General features: G+C 36.4%; 1 protein-coding gene across 8 annotated transcripts in view; it reads right to left on the bottom strand.

Annotated features, from left to right (window-relative positions):
• UTRN (utrophin) overlaps positions 1-21003 on the bottom strand; it is a 538889-nt gene that overhangs the window by 35262 nt on the left and 482624 nt on the right. For all 8 annotated transcript variants that reach the window (XM_043457450.1, XM_043457448.1, XM_043457451.1 and 5 more), the window contains 3 exons: positions 19013-19170; positions 16631-16797; positions 15595-15706 (listed from right to left, as the gene is read on the bottom strand). In XM_043457450.1, the coding sequence (XP_043313385.1) occupies positions 15595-15706; positions 16631-16797; positions 19013-19170 (437 nt within the window). The remainder of the gene's footprint in view (positions 1-15594; positions 15707-16630; positions 16798-19012; positions 19171-21003) is intronic.

Raw genomic sequence — 21003 nt, 5'->3', positions numbered from 1 at the left:
CAGTAGTTTTATGTATTTTTGGAATAGCACACAAGGTCATGAGAACACATGGCAATCAAGACTCATCATTAAATATTCCCAGCAATCCAGCAATTAGCTTATAATTTTTAATATTCTGTTGAGAATAAACAATAAGTAGATCATTTCCCCAATATGTTAAAATCAATTTTGGCAACGTTATTCATTGATTCCTGTCACTAAAAAAGCTGCAATTTGCTATTAAACACTTGATGATGATGTACTCTAGATATTATATGATTTTAGCTAAGTAATGAGGCACACACATCCTCATAATTCACAGAAGCCAGCACAAATTGTTATCTAGAAAAAGAGAAAACAGTACACACGAGAGAAAGAACAGGGCCACGTTGGTTCTCTGTACTGCACGGAATACTCTCAGATTCTTTGTTCTTTCCTGTCCATACAAACGTATAATTATTTGACATGGGACTTTCCAGGTGGTACAGTGGTAAAGAATCTGCCTGCAATGCAGGAGATGTGGGTTCAATCCCTGGGTCCTGAAGATCCCCTGGAGTAGGAAACACCAACCCACTCAATATTCTTGCCTGGGAAATTTCATGGATACAGGAGCCTGGTGGGCTACAGTCCATGGGGTTGCAAAGAGTCGGATACAACTGAGCGACTAAACTACTACTACTACTTGATTCTCTAACCTTGCAGAGCAGAGAGAAAACATAAATCAGCCCAAGCTATGTATATATCAGTTTTATCTTTATTTAAAAGAATATGTATAGCAAGCAAAGCCCACATTATCACTGGACCTTGCTATCAGACCCACAATGTCAAATCTTTTTCTGAATAACAAAGAATAAACTACATAATACCTGCATTATATAGATACAGACCCTCCCAAAGATAAAGTGTAGAAGATAAGCTACTAATGGAAAAAAAGAAAAAAAAAGAATCCAAGGCACTCTACACAGGGAAGAAGGTTGCTATGAGATGCTGGTTTGGGGGTATTTATGTCTAACCAGGCAGAACAGGGGAGAGGCGCAGATCACAGTTGGGAATAAAGAAGGCAATATTTAGAGACATAGTGCCTGGTCCTGAGAATAAAGCCAAAAGGATATAAAGGACTGCTATAAAGGACATTTGGACTTTCAGCAGTGGGTATCACAGCCGCAGATCATTAAGTTTATAGATATGTTTATCCTGAATGTTTTGGTAAAAAAAAAAAAAAAGGGAAGAGGCTTTCCACGATAGAAATACAAAAAGAAAGAAGGCCCCATGCAAGAATAAGCATTTATGACCCAATTTATTTCTATGTCTGCTCTTAACACATTGTTAATATACAAGGAGATAAGGAAGTAATGGCCTCCAGCTTTTACTTGGTCTATTTTCATCAGGCAATAAAAGAGTTTATATTGCTCGGATGAGTGATTTTCAAGCCACATCCAGGTCTCTAACTCAGGCAACCCTGAGTGGGCGGGTGGGAGAAAGGTCAGGTGGGCAGGGCACCTCCTCCAGGACAGCCTACAATACAGGACCCTTAGGTATATTCTCGGTGGTGTGCAACCATCATCACCATCTAATTCTAGGATAGCATCATCACCTCCAAAAGAGAGCAAGCCTGTACCCATTAGCAATCATTCCCGCCCCCACTGCCACCCCCATCTCCTCCCCTCAGCCCCTGGCAACTGCTAATCTACTTTCTGTTTCTATGGATGTGTCTATTCTGGACATTTCTTATAAATGGAATCATATAATATATGGTTTTCTGTGACCGGCTTCTTTCACTAAGCATAATGTTCTTCTAGCTTATCTCTATTTGGGTTTCAGCGTGAACTCTTGATGGGGAAAAAAATGACATATCATCTAAAAGTACAAGTCCCGTTCCACATCACACATTCTTTAGGTAAAGACATTCACGATATGGAAGAAGAAAGCAAAACCAGCCAAGCAATAAAAACCCTTCTCTCTCCCACCAAAAAACAAACAAAAAACAACTACCTGCCTCCCAAAAAGTTATAGAAGGGGTTTCTGATAACGCTCAAGTTTTAGTTTTAGAAAAAAATCAGTGCATTCTCATATAGAGACTGCTAATGAGGAGAAAGTGCCCTCGTAATCTAAGGGCACTAAATTTGCTATCACCGTAAACTTTGCGCAATATTAAAAGAAAAAGTGAAAAGTAATTCATCCCACAGGAATGTGATTCCTTAGTTGAGATAGAACCAAGAAAATGAATTATGCCTATTTTCTCACCAAAAAAGGTTAAAATTTATTTGTACATATGTGGTCTAATTTGCTATCTAATGATAGTACCTAATATTTCTCTGTTTGAAGGTGCTTGAGCAACAGTCTGGTAAAAAGGTCAAACAGAGGACCAGCCACCTAGCATAATCAATATCATCAAACTCAACTCCGTCTCCATGCTAGAATGGAGAGTTGCTCTTTTTAAAGCAAACAGCTATGGATAATATGATGTGAAGATGAAATTGAAAGGACCATTCATTACTACACAAATTATCCAGCGTTTTAACTTATCCACGCATTTCCTGAAAGACTAGGTTTTCATTTATTGCTCTAAGCAAAGAAATAAAAAGAACACAAGATTTTGTAGAGCTCAGTAGATGTAATGAGGGTGATGCGTTAGCACAGAAGTCTCACCTTACAAACAGCTTTCCTTGAATTTCTTTTTACTATCAAGTGTGATGAGACCGTCACCCCTTTTTTGACCCAAAAGGAAAGTGACACTAAGGCTTAGAGGGATTCGGATCAAGAAGTTCAGGAAAATTTGCAAACCTGCATCTGTTCACCAGACTGGCACTGTGTCACCTCTCTAAGAAAAACTAAACAGTTTTAAGTTTTGTAAGAAAAAGAAGTCACAGCTATTGATTAAAATATTATAATATTCTGAATTTCCCCTTTATTTTAAATAAAGTCCTACCAAGATACCCTGTGGCTGATTTTTACAAAATTTATATTGAAATGTCACTTTCTAATTTTAAATTGCATATCTCAGAAATGTTCAGTGTAAGTACAATTAGAAAAAAATACACATGAAAGAGAAAAAGAAACATTAAAATTACCAGTTCTTCTGTCACCCAGAGATAATCAGTCTTAAAACGTTTGGTACTGTTTTGAGTTATTTTTATTCCTTTTTATGGCAAAATAGAACACACATATAAAACTATATACAACAGACATATGGTTTAATAAAATAAATTATATGGTAAATGCCATCAAGTCAGGAAATTGAACTTTGTTGGATATTCCAGAAGACTTGTTCCAGTTACAACCCCTCCCCACCTCCATAAAACCATCATCCTCATTTTTGTGACAATAATTTCCTTGTGTTTTAAAAGTAGTTTTATCATTCCAATGTCCGTCCTTAGATACTATAGTCTAGTTTAGCTCATTTAAAAAAATATGATATATTTAAAGTCACTTATAACCTACCAGAGTTCTTCTTCATAGTGTGCATTTTCTTACAACTTACCTGTTGGAAACACAGGCAATTCGACTGGTAGCGTTTTTCCTATTGCCTAGATTTTGCTGGTTGCACATTTTTGGTGCAGTTTAGCATGTTCCTTCCAATTGGCAGCTGGATCCAGAGAATACATGAAACTCAGGTTTGCACTTCTGGCAAGATTATTGGTGGTGTTTCATAGGATTATAGGAGACACATGATGTCTGGTCATCTCGATTATGTACTCCTAGCACCTCTCATGGGCTTCCCTGGTGGCTCAGACTGTAAAGTGTCTGCCTGCAACGCGGGAGACCTGGGTTCAATCCCTGGGTCAGGAAGAAACCCTGGAGAAGGAGATGGCAACCCACTCCAGCACTCTTGCCTGAAAAATTCCATGGACTGAGGAGCCTGGTAGGCTACAGTCCACAGGGTCCCAAAGAGTCGGACACGACTGAGCGAATTCACTTCACTTCACTTCAGTACCTTTCATGCTAAATGCCTATATCCATCCAATGAGGACTTTTAAATGGTGATATTCTATCATTCATTTTTAGTTTAAAAAATTAAAGACATCCTCCCCATCTGTTTAGTTACTCAGTGGTGCAGTTCAAGAAAGCAAATTACATGTTTGATTTTCTCTTTTATTGACCACTTTGCTCTGTAACGGATTGGTTTCGTATCATCTTCCAAAGATGACCAATTTTTAAATTGTTTCAAAATATCATTATGAACTCATAGATTAATATATTTATGATTTTCATCTATTGATGAAAGGGTCAATTACAGTTGACCCTTGCACAACATGGGTTTGAACTACGTGGGTCCACTCATATACGATTTTTTTCACTGAATATGCAGGATAGCACTACACAAACTATGAATAAAGAGGACCCACTGTAATGGATTTTCCACTGTTCAGAGGGTTGGTACTCTGAACCCCTGAGCTGTTCAAGGGTTAACTATATTATCATTACTGAAGCTCAAAGTGTCCCATCTTTGGCCTGTAGGGGCCTCTTCCTGGTTGTCCTGTTTAAGTTCTAGTAAGCTGTGTATATGTTAGTCGCTCAATCGTGTCCAATTCTTTATGACCCCATGGACTGCAGCCCGTCAGGTTCCTCAGTCCATGGAATTCTCCAGGCAAGAATACTGGAGTGGGTAGCCATTCCCTTCTCCAGGGGATCTTCCTGACCCAGGGATCAAACCCAGGTCTCATGCTTTGCAGGCAGACTCTTTACCATCTGTAACAATGTATTTAATGTTGTTAATCCATCAGTCCCTAGGATGTTATTTCTCTAGTTACTTTAGTTATCTGAAGTCTGGTCTCTAAAAAATTCCCCAAGAAGTGTTGATAGAACCAATATTACCTGAGTTCTTACATGTTGATGACAGATGTCCTGTGTTCTTTGCTAGTTACTAGAAAGTTGGTTTTTCTAGATATAAAATCCTTGGCTCATATATTTTTCCCTTGAGTTTCTTAAGTATGTTCCTCCATTTTCATTTATATAAAGCATTGGTATTGAAAAGTCTGATGGTTATTTAATTTTCTTTCTTTTCTAGTTCAGTTTTTCCTTTTGTTTAAATGACCAAAAGACTTCATTTTACTTCAAAGACCAGTAATTTTACCAGGATATTCCACAGTGTTGGACACCTCAGGCATAATATACTCTTTCAGTATAGAGATTCACTTTTTCTTTTTTTTGGTAAATGGAAAGATTTTTCTCTAAGAAATAATTTTGGAAGTAGAATTGATTAGTTTTCCTTATTTTCTGGCATTTTTATTACTAGTGCTTGTTCTACTTTACCTTGGGTTTCTTCTTCATGGACTCATATTTGTCCATATTTTCCATTTTTTCTTTTCTTTTATGACTATCTTCAGTAGTTGTCATTTTCTCTTGATCCTTTATGTTGCTTTCTTCACTTCTCTTAGAGGTTTTTTATTTTTGCTATACAGTATATTCTCACTAGTTATGTTTTATACACAGTATCAACAGTATATATATGTCAATCCCAATCTCACAATTCAACCCCTTCCACCGCCCCCCACCCCCTGCTTTCCCCTCGGTATCCTTACGTTTGTTTTCTACCTCTGTGCCTCTATTAACTTTTCTTTGAGCTTTAAAGTTCGCCTCTTATTTACCTTCTATTTTTTTATGGTATTTATGTGTTCTGTTTATTAAGACTAAAATTAATTAGTTTTAACTTTCAAAATTATTTTTCTTTTATTTCTAATTTTTTCCTGAGTTCTATCACCCCAAATATGACAAAAGGGCATACCAATCAGTTGTTAAAGTTACCTGAAAACAGCCAGTGCTACTGTTTATAATAGCCAGGACATGGAAGCAACCTAGATGCCCATCAGCAGATGAATGGATAAGGAAGCTGTGGTACATATACACCATGGAATATTACTCAGCCATTAAAAAGAATTCATTTGAACCAGTCCTAATGAGATGGATGAAACTGGAGCCCCTTATACAGAGTGAAGTCAGCCAGAAAGATAAAGACCAATACAGTATACTAACACATATATATGGAATTTAGAAAGATGGTAACGATAACCCTATATGCAAAACAGAAAAAGAGACACAGATGTACAGAACAGACTTTTGGACTCTGTGGGAGAAGGCGAGGGTGGGATGTTTCGAGAGAACAGGATCAAAACATGTATATTATCTATGGTGAAACAGATCACCAGCCCAGGTTGGATGCATGAGACAAGTGCTCGGGGCTGGTGCACTGGGAAGACCCAGAGGGATCGGGTGGAGAGGGAGGTGGGAGGGGGGATCGGGATGGGGAATATATGTAAATCCATGGCTGATTCATGTCAATGTATGACAAAACCCACTACAATATTGTAAAGTAATTAGCCTCCAACTAATAAAAATAAATGGAAAAAAAAAAAAAAGAAAACAGCCAGTGCTAGAACACTCTGACCCCCCTCCTCTTTGTTCCCCTGAAAGCAGGAAATCACCTCCCATGTAAAACGTAGTCTCGCTGCAACAGGAGGGACAGAGACATCCTTATCAATGGAAAGAGGGACTTCAAGGCTGAGAAAGCTGTGTAAACCATCTGCTTAGATGTGTCACTAATTGGCACCCAAGCCTAAATTTCTTTGCATTATCAGTTCTTCACAAAGTTATTTTGCTGGTGTTTGCTTGTCTTAAAGGTACAGAAGCTGCTGGCTCTGGTCACTTCTTTGAGTCTCTCGTATGCACAAAATTAACATTAGATTTTCTGCTGTTAATCTATCTCATGTTAATTTAATTATTAGACCAGCCAGAAGAATCTAGAAAAGGAAGAGGTAAATTTTTTTTCCTCCCTGACAATATCTTGCAAGTTTTGTGACTGGTATGGCTTGTTACCACCTAAATTTATTTGGGGGATATCTCACTACCTAGTTTTGTTGTAAATATTATCCAGAGGTTTGGTATTGCTGTCTATCTGCTATGTATCTTTTTACATAACCACTTTACTAATGGGAGGAAAATGGCAAAGGCAAATAGACTGAAAAACTCTGAAGCCATTGCTACCACCATCTCCCCCAAATCCTTCTGGATTGATTTGTAACAATTATGTAAGAACTCACATATTCAAACAAGGACTGTCATTCAAACTGTCATTTTTGGAAATCTAATGAAGGTGAGTCACTGTGAAAAACATTTTAAAACTGAACCTACACAGACAAGTGAGCACTTACGTTTTCTTTCACTACTATGCAGCTATTAAGTAGCAGTGAGATAATAATGAAAACTTATTTGGATAATAGCAAGTAATTAGTTCTTGATTTGGTCCCTACCAACTAGTACAAATCAATTATTTAAAATGTGTTACTGAATTATAAAAGGTAGCCTGCAGTAAGTCTCTACCAAAACCCCAAAAACTCCTGTGTAAGCTGGTATGAGATGATTTTTAACTCTTGAATTCTACTTCAAAAACCAAAACTATATTCATTTTAAATCTTCTAAAAATTCCTTTGGTCAATTCATAACTAGGGATAGCAGTATTATCTAATTCTTTACCAAATACTCCCAACATCATATTTTTAACTTAACTACATATATGCATGAACAGGCTAACAGAGGAAAACAGGCTAGAACAAGGAGGAAAATCAAGGTTACATAAGAAACAATATGATCTTTGGCACATGAATAGAATAATTAAATAATATTATCTAGGTCATTCACAAGTACAAAAACCACTGTTGAACAAGATTCTCATTAGCAGGATTTACTTCTTAAATATATAGTCAATAGTCTCAAATGACAGATGCAAAGTGTAAAAAGTACACTGCATTATCATAGAGCTAATCTTCAAGACATTCCAATAGTTTTTTAAAAAATGAAAAACAACCTCTCAGCTTCGCTTTAAGTTTCAATGATTTCAACAAGTTGAAATTCTGATACACCGAATTCTATAGGTAGGATGAAATTAGTAAGACAAGCTTCAGAGCATTCTCAGTTCTAATGGAAAAATATGAAACTAAAACATTAGCATTAAAAAAATCATCAAGGGGTCAAGAATAAGTAGGGTAAATGAGTCATCCAAACAATAGATTTCGTTCAAATGTCACCTTAAAAGTGAACAACGCAATCTAAATGCACTCAACTTACTGGGAAAACAAAGGAGACTGGGCAAGAACTAAAAAAACCACTTAGGATGCTGAGGACAGAGAAATAGCAATGATGGTGCATTTTTAGCATATTGGCAACACCCCAAGTCTCAGCCGAAGAAGTAAGACTGCCAGAAACAAACTACACTAACTCAGTGGAGAGCTTCCCAAAGGATGAATCTGCATTTTCTATATTTGATGTTTACAGTCCTACGAATACATTGATGTTGGCAGGAGTAGGGAGGGGTCGACAAAACAACTATTTCTGTTTTTTTCCCTTTGTTCTTCTTGTTTATTTCTTGCCAGTGACATATTGTTTGTAAAGAAAAGAGTGATTTCACTTTTAGCTTTAAAAAGAAAACTTTTTCTGTTTTTTTCAGTAGGAAACTGATTTTTCTATACCTCTAAAAACACTGAAAATATGAAATTTAGTTTTTCCCTATATGATAACCAATAGTGAGAAGAACATTCTTGAACCTGTTGCTTTAAAAGTAACATACACTTTCTAAAAAATGCAATACGTTCTAAGTGTTGCTAACTTTTAATAGACGGTTACCTATCCTCCTCTCTTCTCACCAGGAACTCAACATGACTACCAGAACAAACTAGTCCTGTCCAAACCCAGCATGTAAGCGAGAATTTTGCCTTGATTCCGCTCCCAACAATTTGAATGCTGGAAGTAGCTGATGTTGCTGACTTTGCTAGAAATAAAATTTTACAAATATCTCATCCCTTCTCCCTAAGCTAACATGACTCTCAAAATATCTTCCTATCTGGGCTACTGCTTCAGTTCCTGATATCTGTATTTACCAATGAGCAAGCACTCTATTCACTTTCCCCACTTTCCCAACGTGGATCAGGCCACTGTCCACAGATGCACACAGCCTCTATCTTTTATTTACTTTTTCCCTTTTAGCTGTTAGTGTGGATTCTGTATTTTACTTATGAACACATTCCCCTACATCTTGTTCATAACTGCAATTTCAATCTTTCTCTTTCAGTAAATACTGATGCTCCCATGACAATACCATCTCCCCTACAATCCTTTCCATCAAGGACTTATACAATCAAACAACAAGAACAAAGGAGGTCTGTGCCATTTCCCCCTTAGCCTCAGCCTTAGTACCTATGACCAATATGCCTATCTGTTCCCCGTTGACTGCTCTTGGCCAGATGCAGCTACCATCGGCCACTTTTCTAGAGACATACTTATGATCTTCTAAATGCCATCTCATCTCTAAAACCTCCTATATCGCACTTCTATCATACACTGGGGGCTGGCCCCACCTCGGGCTTCATTCTAACTCAAAACATCTTTCAAACCTGAATTTTTAATTCATAAAAACCTTTCAGTAACTCAAACCTTCTGACTCTTGCTCCTAACTTCTTGGCCTCATTATCTTGATCTAGAGCCTTTGGTTTCTTCAGCATGAGGTTAGCCCAGATCAATTCTAGTATCATTAATACCTTTGAATCACACACTCCCTTGGCCTTCAATTCTACCTGCCATCTTTTAATTCCAAACTCACTAAGCAGTGATGGAATCACAGACTGCAAATCCTTGCCAACCAACCTCAGCTGCACTCTGTAGCAACAGAGCAATTTACTCATCTCTCGGTGACTCATGCTGGCCTCCAGTAGCGTTTCCAAATGTTTTGCTTCTCATTCATATTTAACGCTATCCAGCTTCTCTCACTGTCAGTTATGGCACGAACTCTTATAAGTCATACATGAAATACATCATCCCCCTCTCTAATTTAAAGAACTATCTACTGTGTGGCCTAACATAAAAATGTTTCTAATTGGAATTAAATTTGGTTACTTACAACAGAGAACATAGACTTTTTAAAAAAAAATCAAATTACGGTAATTTTCACTGTGAAATTAAATGATCATTAACTCATTCCAATAAACAAGAAACTTAAAATTTGAGTATCTTGCATATAAAATGTAACTATTTTTAAAAATAAATGTTAATCCAGAATTCAAACATACAGTACACAGGTAACAAGAAAAACATGTATTATCTTAGTCTATAAGCTTATTCTTTCTTAAAAAAATATTATATATAGTCCTGTTGAATTTATCTACATAAAAGCCTTTTTTCTCTCTTTGGTTATATTTTTTCTGTATCTCTAGTAACAAGCAAAATGCCTGGTATACTCAACAAATATAATATTCCACCAAGCATACAGAAAACACTGTTTGTTAATGAGCTAACCTGTATATATATTTCCCAAATGTGGATAAATCACTAAATCCATGCACTGACTTTAAACAAATCACTTACTTTCTCTAAGACTTAGTCTCTTTTTTTTCAACTTAGTCTTTTTTAAAAACTGAGGATGAGTTAGGTATTTTCTTAGACTCTTTCCAGCTTTAATACTCTATAAATAGTATTTATGATATCAGGTATAAGCACATTCAGTTTTTGTGTACCAGAATTAACTACGCATATTAGGAAAAGTATGAGTCATCCATGTCCCAAGGAGTGAAAAAGATAGTTGAAGAGGCAAAAACACCAACAGAGAAAACAATTCAAGATAACACAGAATCAAATACCAAATAGTAAAGCAAGGGCTAGTAGTCAAAACCACAGAATGACCTGTTTTGTTGAGCAGAAGGCAACAAAATTTGGGAAGATTTCACAAAGAAAATTAGAGTCATGTTTTTGTGAAAAAGTGGGATTTTCAAATGAATGGAGAGATAATGGTAACAAGCATTAAATATAGTTTATGTCATGCTGTCTATTTTAGATGAACTCTTTTTGGGCCTCATGAAAGAACTTTAAATGTACAAATCTGGATTATAGAATGGTGGAGAGGAAATAAGAGTTTTAAAAAGTCATTTCCTAGCAAAAGAAAAATTCTATTTCATTTCTGTAGATAAATGCTTTAACTATCAATTTCATAAAATATCTTCATAAATTAGGATAGCTAATTCATACACTATTAGTCATTCTACATCTAAAGACAAACACTGTCATAGATAATACAGTGTTTTTTCAAGATACATTTGAAAAAATATTTTTTGAGCTTTGAGGGTTTAAAATAAAGCTTATAAGCTTTGGAAAGCTTTTACCAACAGAAACATTCAGATTCAGTTGAAAAACAAACTTGAATGGGAAAGAAATCAAGTCAGTAATGTGATTAGGGCATTTTCCTAACCATAAGTGGAGATGTACTATAAGAAATGCCAACATCAGGATTTATACAGAAAGGTCTAATCCATTTAACATTTAAGCAGTGCTTACTATGACTGTATTGAAAAATTCACATTTGAGTTCATTTTATAAGCAGACATCAGATGAGTTGACGGAACACTGGATAACAGATACCATAAATGAATAAAGCTCACTGAAAGAGAAAGAAATTTTGGAAAGCAGTTATATCAAGTAATTCATTACTACTTGAATTTAACAGTAGGTCTTTCAAAGATTCAATTTATGTATATTTTTAGTCATTTTTATCAAAAGTTGTGGGGTCAAATGCAGAAAATAACCTGCCCTAAGAGGTGACTGATGAGGAGGCTGCTGATTAATATTGCTATGCAAACTTCAGAAAGGGGCAAAAAACCCTTCCAGGACACATCTTCAAAAAGGAAGCCATTCTATATAATGCAGGGCAAGCTGTACTCTTAAGCATGGTAACAGTGATTTTGCAAAGACTAGCAAGCTTTGGGTAACAGATTTTATCCTAAAATGATAGCCAGAGAGTAAAATTCATCAGTGTATCCGTGATTCTCAGGTTCACCCCACTGACCACAGATTGATGCTGAAGAGCTGTAGATTTCAAATTGTGGGTGTTTGTCAAAATCTTTATGAGTTATTATTAAGAATCACTATGAAGGCCAAGAAAAATAGTAATTTTAAACACCTTTATTGAATTCATTGTTGTTGTTTAGTCTCTAAGTCATGTCTGACTCTTTTGTGACTCCATGGATTGTAGCCCACCAGGATCCTCTGTCGATGGGATTCTCCAGGCAAGAACACGGGAGTGGGTTGTCATTTCCTTCTCCAGGGGATCTTCCTGACCCAGGGATCGAACCTGGGTCTCCTGTGTTGGCAGGCAGCTTCTTTACCGCCGAGCCACTGGGGAAGCCCTGCTGACTTTGCTGTTGTTGTTCAGTCGCTCAGTCATGTCTGACTCTTTGCAACCCCATGGACTGCAGCACCCCAGGCTTCCCTGTCCTTCACCATCTCCTGGAGCTTGATCAAATTCATGTCCACTGAGTTGATGATGCCATCAGATCATCTCATCCTCTCTCATCCCCTTCTCCTCCTGCCTTCAATCTTTCCCAGCATCAGGGTCTTTTACAATGAGTCAGCTCTTTGCATCAGGTGGCCAAGTATTGGAGCTTCAGCTTCAGCATCAGTGCTTCCAATGAATACTCAGGACTGATTTCCTTTCGAATTGATTGGTTTGATTTGCTTGCCATCCAAGGGACTCTCAAGAGTCTTCTCCAACACTACAGTTCAAAAGAATCTATTCTTCCATGCTCAGCCTTCTTTATGGTCCAACTCTCACATCCATACATGACTACAGGAAAAACCACAGCTTTGACTGTACAGATCTTTGTTGGCAAAGTAATGTCTCTGCTTTTCAAAATGCTGTCTAATGACTTTATACATCTTAAAATGTGTAGTCACTTTTATACATTTTAATGTGTATTTACTTTATGATTTTCCCCATGTTGACATTAGTCCTTTATAATCAGTTTCCTAAATTTCTAACTGTAATTATGTGAATTTCAATATTTGTGATGTGCTGCCCTTAGCTGCTTCAGTCATGTCCGACTCTTTGCGATCCTACGGACTGTAGCCCTCCAGACTACGCTGTTCATGGAATTCCCCAGGCAAGAATACTGGAGTGGGTTGCCATGCCCTCCTCCAGGGGATCTTCCCAACCCAGGGATCGAACCCAGGTCTCCCACATTGCAAGTGGATTCTTCTCTTTTTTTTTTTTCAGTTCTACCAGTTTATTGCTACCAACCCATCTCCCTCCACCCTCGTGCACACATGCTCAGTCATGTGACCCCATGGACTGCAGCCCGCCAGGCTCCTCTGTCCATGGACTTTTCCAGGCAAGAATACTGGAGTGGGTTGCCATTTCCTTCTCCATGCACGTGGATTCTTTACCATCTGAGCCACAAAGGAAACCCAAGAACACTAGGTTGGGTAGACTATCCCTTCTTCAGCAAATCTTCCTGACCCAGGAATCGAACTGGGGTCTCCTGCATTGCAAGTGGATTCTTTACCAACTGAGCCACCAGGCAAGTCCTTCAATATATACTTCTCCCCGATCCAGAGACCTTGTAGTGATCAGCAGGGGTCTGCACAGCCTGATAGCTGCATTTCTCTTTAATCTCATCTCTTACCTTTCTCATTGTCTCTTTTGTGAAGGGAGAAATTCACTCTTCCTGAAACTCACAGTTTCTTTCTGTTCCTAGCCTTGCTGGTCTCACCTCCTTCCCAACCCTAGGGCCAGCTCTGTGGTGGTGTGACCTGTGCAGCTACAAAGGGGTGCACGCTCAGAGTCTCCCTGAGCTTGGCTTAATGCTCTGCTGTTACCATCTTGAAAGTCTTAGCAAATTTTTAGCAAGGGGCCCCATGTGTTTACTTTGCTCTGGGCACTTCAAATAGCCAGTGCTACCTACCACACTCCCGTTGTGCAATAATACACTCCATTTTCTTCTATGCTCCAGTCATGCCAACCTCTTCCCCACCTCTGGTTCCTCTTTCCAAAATACCCTTTGATACCAGTTCTTTACACATCCAATTCTTTCTCATCCTTCAAGCTCAACTAAAATGTTAATTTCTCCAAAAGACCGTCTGTGATTTCTTTATCTAAAGTGCCTCCTCTAATCTTCTACCTCATTATCCATTTATTTCTTTCGAGGCACTTACTGCAATCTGTAATGATCTCATTTATTTGTTTCCTTGTTCTCTGTCACATATCTCCTCCTCCCAAAAAGAAAGGAGTAAGAGAGTCAGTGATCTTGTCTATCTTAGTAGTACACTGAAGAATTACCAGAGCCAAAAATAGCATCTGACACATGGCAAGTCCTCAATATTTATTTGCTGAGTGAATGAGCATGCTAATCATAGTAATAAATGGTGCTTCACAGATTCTCTTGGCATTTTTTTCCTAAAGTTATTATGCACTGCATTCCATCTATTATAATTCAGCAGCATTCTAGAGATTTTTTTCCTCCACATATATGGTACTTATTTATTTGACATCAGATACCTAAGAATGTCAGTGAGATTTATGTGTGTATTTTCTAAGTATTGCTGCCTTTCTGTCAATTTATGACCCAAAAAGTAACTCAATTCCCTAAGCCAAAGAAAATGTACAGCTCTACGAATAAATTTTGGTTCACTATTTGGAAAGAAGTTGAGAAATAGTTATTGACAGAAAAAGAAGATAATGTCAGAAAAAAATATTTCAGATCAAAGGAACAACAGGAATCAGTATCCAATACTAGGTGAAGCATTAACAAAGTGTTATAACAATGCAAAGTGGTGAAAATATTAGTTGCTCAGTTGTGTCTGACTCTTTGTGACCCCATGAACCCACCAGGCTCCTCCACCATGGGATTCTCCAGGCAAGAATTCTGGAGTGGGTTGCCATGCCCTTCTCCAGGAGATCTTCCCAACCTAGGGATTGAATGTGGGTCTCCCACACTGCAGGCAGATTCTTCAGCACCTGAACCACCAGGGAAGTCCAATGTAAAGTTGCATAAACCTCTTCTGAAAAATAACTTGACATGAAGTATTTTGGCCACTGACTCAGATCATCTACTTCTAAGTGCTTTATTCTATAGAAATGTAATTTATGTAATATATGGAAAGTTATTTTCACAATGATATTTATGAATGTTGCTTATAATATCAGAAAATTGAAAACAAACTAAAGGTTGAAACCTAACGGAATGGTAAAATAAATTATAATAATTCACTCCCACATTCTGTAACTAGGAAAAATGATACTGCATGACAACATGTGGGAATACTTATTATATAAGATGTTCAGTGAAAAAGCAGTATCAAAATCACAGAAATATGAAAATAAAGCCTTAAAATCAGAGATATAGAAGAATATTGCAAGGTAGTTTATTCAGCAGCTAGATTTATGACGTTTTTACTTTCTCCAGTTGTCTAAATTTTGTTAATGTAAATACAATGTTTAGTCATGTAAACTATTTTAAGTATGTCTAAAAAAAAACAACTTCTCATCACAGTATCATTTTTAACGTAGGTCAGTGTGAGCTCTTAAAAGAGTTAGCTACTAAGAATGTTAAGTTCAAAGTCAAAACATGGATGTAAATAAAATTTAATAAGTTAATTTTTCTAAAAAAAGAGTATAATTATTCTGTGCTAAAAATTTCAACACAGATGTATTTGCCTAAAAAAAAACAAGAAAAAATTATGGTTAAGCAATTTTGAAATGGACTTTTTTTCAGACAATATTAAAACTGAATAATTTTAGACACTAATGAATGAAACAGCAGTATGTTAAAAAAAAAAATAAGCAAACAATGGTTCAGTACTCACAGGTATACAATATTCCACCATTGGATAATGCAATTTGTGACCTTTTGCTGTTCGACCCGAAAAAAAGCAACTCTGGCAAACATCATAGTTAAAATGCTTCAAGCTTCTATACCTAGAGAGAGAAAAAGAAAATTCTTTGCTTTGCAAGCTTATTATATAGCCTAAAACACTCACTTGTGGTAAGGAATTTCACTGATCTGAATCACAGTGAAACTAAAAGTTATATTGGCCAGAAATGTATAGAATTTGCTTTTATAGTATTTTAGCTCCAAATTAGGACAGAAAGAATCTTAAATTTCACAAAAGAAATTAAAGAAACCATCTCCTAAGTGAGGAGGAAAAGGCAAATTTTTGTAGATGAAGTCTCTAAATCATGTTTTCATCTGTTTCAACATAATGAGATGACAAATATCCATGTCAAAAGATTTTCTATAATGTTGAATGTGAATGCAAAATGACAAAGAAAAAAGTTACGTTTATTAGCTTGACACATCAAAATTTAAAATATCACCTTTACCATCAATAAAAAATGAATCTCAAAATTCCCTGTCAAAGACTCCTTGTGTGAAAGTTGGGTTAATCTCCATCATATCAAACTCGGCAGAAGTAACATGAAGTAATCTGATTACTTCTCAGTTAGTATTTAAATGCTACTTCTTGTTTACCAAGTTTGATCTCAATGGTCTTAGAACATCACCAAATTCCATCAGGGTCATTATATACATAAAGAGTCATGCAAAATATTATGCACATGGACACTTCTGTGACCTATGTAAATATAAATTCAGAAAGATCTCTGCTTCTGGAGCCAAACAATATAAATAAGAACGATAAAAAAATAAGCTTCATGTACTGGCTAGTCGAGGGAATGCTATTTTCAGACAGATGGTACATATCAAGCATACCACTTCTTTAGGAGGCAACCCCCCCCCCCCCAAATGGGAACAAGTGGGAAGGAATAATGGACAAACACTGAAACTACACAAATGGAACAGAAAAAAAGCCTCCTGGCACCACTGGTAGTGGAGCACCCTACCTGAATCCAACAATTGGACATTCTTTACAGATGTTGCATTTGGCCTGATGCTTTGCAGTCTCAGCTGCTGCCACGCGATGTAGAACCGGCAGCCAAACCATGGACTGTGGCTCCAGACGCATCCAATCTATAAACTCTTTCACACTTATCTCTGGCTTGTTGTTATTCTGGGCAAGAAACAAGTACATTAAAAGTGAAGAAAATGTCTCCATTTAAACTGCAGCAACTGTTGCTGCTTCAAACTCTTCTGAAAATCTGTATAGAAGTAAAAGGAGAATTACAGAACTCTTTCCAGGTCACTTAAATCACAAAATATTTAAGGTTCATCAGGGAAAAAAAAAAATTCTAGAATTGGAAAAGAGAAAAAGAAGAAATTGTCATATACGAAGAAGAAAAAAAGTCTCAATATCTTAATAGACTCAGATTAAAAAAAAAAAAACCCAAACTCATATAATTCTAGGTGCTCTTCACACAGACACTTTAAAACTATAAAACTCATTCATCTAAGACTGCAAACACTGAGAAAGTAGACTCACTGATAAGTTCCCAAACTTGAAAGCCATTGTGAACGCTAAATAAAAGCTGTTATTTCTACAGTTCTCCAGTTTTTCTTATAATTCTTTGATTGTTTTTATGTGATAGAAACAAAACACTACAGATAAAGTTGAAGACCTAATTTTTACTTGCCACTCTCCTCACCGCATTCACTTTCCTTTTTCTGTAGAAGAAACCGCTATCATACATTTGTATATACTTTTTTGGTCTTTTTATAAATTTTACTTCACATAAACAAATCCATGACCCCCAAAACTGTTATTTCTCTGTTCTTTTTCAGTCCTGGTATAACATCACACCAGGAGCACATTACCATGAATATATTTTGCAGGATTTCCAAATGTATTGTGATAAATTGTATGAAATGTCTTGGTGTCTTTTTAAATCCTAAGACTAAGTAATGTTCACATGTGCAAAATTTAATTTGTACCAACATCCATCTCCTGCTGTTGTCAAGGTCATTCTATGAACCAGCACATATGAGAATCATATTTAGAATTTTCATTTGGTATTTTTTGTTATCTCTAAAACAACAAATGGGGCTATTATAAAATGTAATAACCCATAACATCAATTCTCCTTAAAGAGATGGTGTGAGCATTTTTTCCTCAGCAGTGATAAATCACTGGATATGGAAAAAATATCTACAGGCTTTTACTTTATGCATATGCATAACATCAGTAGTAACGTTCCTAAAATGCTTTTCTATACAATAAGCATCAGAAAGAAACAAACATGCTTTTCCTGTTTAATAACACTAACTTAGATCAGTATAAAATTTTGTATATCATTCTCCTTTTGTACATATGTCTCAAAGAAAACAATGCAATTTTAACACATCTTAATATTTTTTAAAAATCTTGCCTATAAGGAGCTCAGGGCAATTTCATTCATTTATTTAATAAACAACTATTAAGCAGCTATGATGTTCAAGACACTGTAGATAGTGATACAACAGCAAAGAGAAACAGCCCTTGGTCATGGAGGTTTGTTGTTGTTCATTTGCTAAGTTGTGTCTGACACTTTGAGATCCCATGGACTGCAGCCCGCCAGGCTTATCTGTTCATGGATTTTTCTAGGCTAGAATCCTGAAATGAGTTGCCATTTCCTTCTTTGCTGATCCAGGGATCAAACCTGTGTCTCCAGCACTGGCAAGTAGATTCTCTAACACTGAAGCACCAGGGAAGCCCTCATGGATCTTAGGTTTATACAAAAGAAGAATAACCCACTAAATCACTAAACAGATAATTATATAATTCAGTATGTAATTATCAATTTTAATGAGCATGTGAAGAAGGCAGAGGAGATTCAGGTGAATATAGCAGGCATACACAGCTTCATCTGAAGGAGTCAGAGGTTTTTCAGAGGATGTGAGATTTAAGGGAAGATCTAAAGAATGAATAAGGATTAGCAATGAGAAGAGAGTTTGTGGGTAGAGGGTAAAGAACATTCTGAACAGAGGGCACATGTCCAAAGAGATGAGCACCAGAACGAAGGAACTAAAACAGCATGACTGGACAACAGACAGTTAGGGGACCAGTGGTACAAGGTGAGGCTGGGGCAAAGGCTGGGCCTAATCATAGCAATCTAGTGGTGCGTGGTCAGGATTTGAGGTTTTATCCATTGAGGGACAGTGAGTCTCCTTGAAAGGGTTGCTGTTTCTTGAATCAAATGTGCTTTAAGAACTAAAATATACACTTCCTGGGATGGTACCCAGCGTCTTCCACCACCTGGGTCCAGCCCAAGACCCCTGTTTCATTTCTCAGAGCATCCTCAGTACCACTCCCCACACACTCTATACACCAACGATCCTTCCAAAACGTTCACCTGTTGGAAGCAGCTGCGAACACTGGGCTCAATATTACTGCCCCCGAAAGCTGCTACCTCCCCCAGCTGCCGAGGGATCTGGATCGCATCGTGCAGTAACAGGCCGAGCTGTCTCTGGTCACACATTTCCGTGGGCCCCGCCACTTCCTTAAAGAGATCTACAAGGAAGAGAGGCAAGCGGTGAACCTCCCATACTGATCTTTTAAGTAAAATATACCTTTGGTTGTGTGGGATGAACGATGCAGACTGAAAAGAAAACTCATGGGGACGTGCATTACATTACTTGTCTCCTGCACTCTGACAACTCTGATATTCTGTATGTTTGTAATCAGGAACTGGTTAAGTACATGTTTCCTAGAACACTCTACTGTAGTATATGAGTAAATATGAACAGACCAATAAATACAAATTTCCTTTTTAAATGGCCAATGTATGCACATGGATTCATTCAACGGTTTCAAATAGGTTTCCCTTCTGACTGAAAAAGAGAGAGCTAAAACCAAGTTTTCTCTATGACTTGTCAAAGGAATGAATGTACCTGAAGCAGTAAATCTTTAAATTTTAAAAGATTTGTTCATCAACTTTTTGTGTTCACTTCTAAATTCAGTATTTATTAAACATATGTATTTTAATTTCTTTTAAAGTTTCTAGACTCACATCTACTTTGCAAAAGAAACATTAAACAGTACAAGGAATTGTCTTTTTTTTTTTAGGGTGTTTTTTTTTTTTTTTTGCCCAGTCTCTCATTCCTTATCAATGATAAAAATTATTTTTGTTTTACTTCACTTTATGCAACAAACTACATTAATTCCAAGGTAAAAGACTTAAGAAAAATACATACTTTCATAGTTCTTAGGCTTTGCTATTCATTTAAAAATGTTTAAAAATTGTTAACATATTTCCAGCAACAAGGTTAACATACTTAAACAAGTTACTTTTGGAGTAGGGAGAAATTTCACATAAAAACAATCCACTTCATTATAGAAATGAATACTTTTTGGAAAGAAAATTTCAAGTTCTAAAAATTCAAAATTGTACAGATTCTAATGGGTTTTCATATGAGGTTTTCTAAAAATAGAAGAAAGGAGACTAAATATTTTTTGGATCCTAAAAACCATTTTCAAACACCTGATAAATGAGTATCAGATCAAAATGTATCATTCCTCTGCCCTCCCCCCCTTTTCAAAGAGAATAAGACTAGATTTAACACTGTCAACAGTAAATTTTCAAGCAAACAAACCAAGCTCAGTGATATTGACACAGTAATTATAATGAAATATGACTTTAATTAAAAGCATACATAGGGAAAGCAAATTCAATTAAAATAAATTTAATTTTTATCATTTGTTCACTTAGATTTGGTTAGAGTTTACATGTTTCTTCTCATTTGTTAAAAATAAGACCATTCTAGCCAAAATTATTTATCCAGAGTTCTTATGTTTTAATTAATTTATTTTTAATCAAAAGATAATTGCTGTACAGAATTGTCTTGGCTTCTGCCAAACATCAACATGAAACTCTCACTGTTTGCAGATGACATGATACAATACACAGAAAACCCTAAACATACTATCAGAAAATTACTAGAGTGAATCAGTGAATTTAGCAAAGCTGTAGGATACAAAATCAATACACAGAAATCACTTGCATTTTATATGCTAACAATGAAAAATCAGAAAGAGAAATTAAGGAATCAATCCCATTCATAATTGCAATAAAAACAACAAAATATTTAGAAATAAATTTACCTAAGCAGACAAAAGAACTGCATACAGAAAACTATAAGACACTGATGAAAGAAATCAAAGACAACATAAACAGATGGACAGATATTTCATGCTCCTGAGTTGGGAGAATCAATACTGTAGAAACAGCTATACTACCAAATGTAACCTACAGATTCAATATGATCCCTATCAAATTACCAATGGCACTTCTCACAGAACTACAACAAAAAATTTCACAATTCATATGAAAACACAAAAGATCCC

Source organism: Cervus canadensis, chromosome 33, assembly GCF_019320065.1.
Source record: "Cervus canadensis isolate Bull #8, Minnesota chromosome 33, ASM1932006v1, whole genome shotgun sequence".
NCBI lineage: Eukaryota > Metazoa > Chordata > Mammalia > Artiodactyla > Cervidae > Cervus > Cervus canadensis.
The sequence above is the reverse complement of the archived record's forward strand: the minus strand, read 5'-3'. Positions and strand labels throughout refer to the sequence as shown.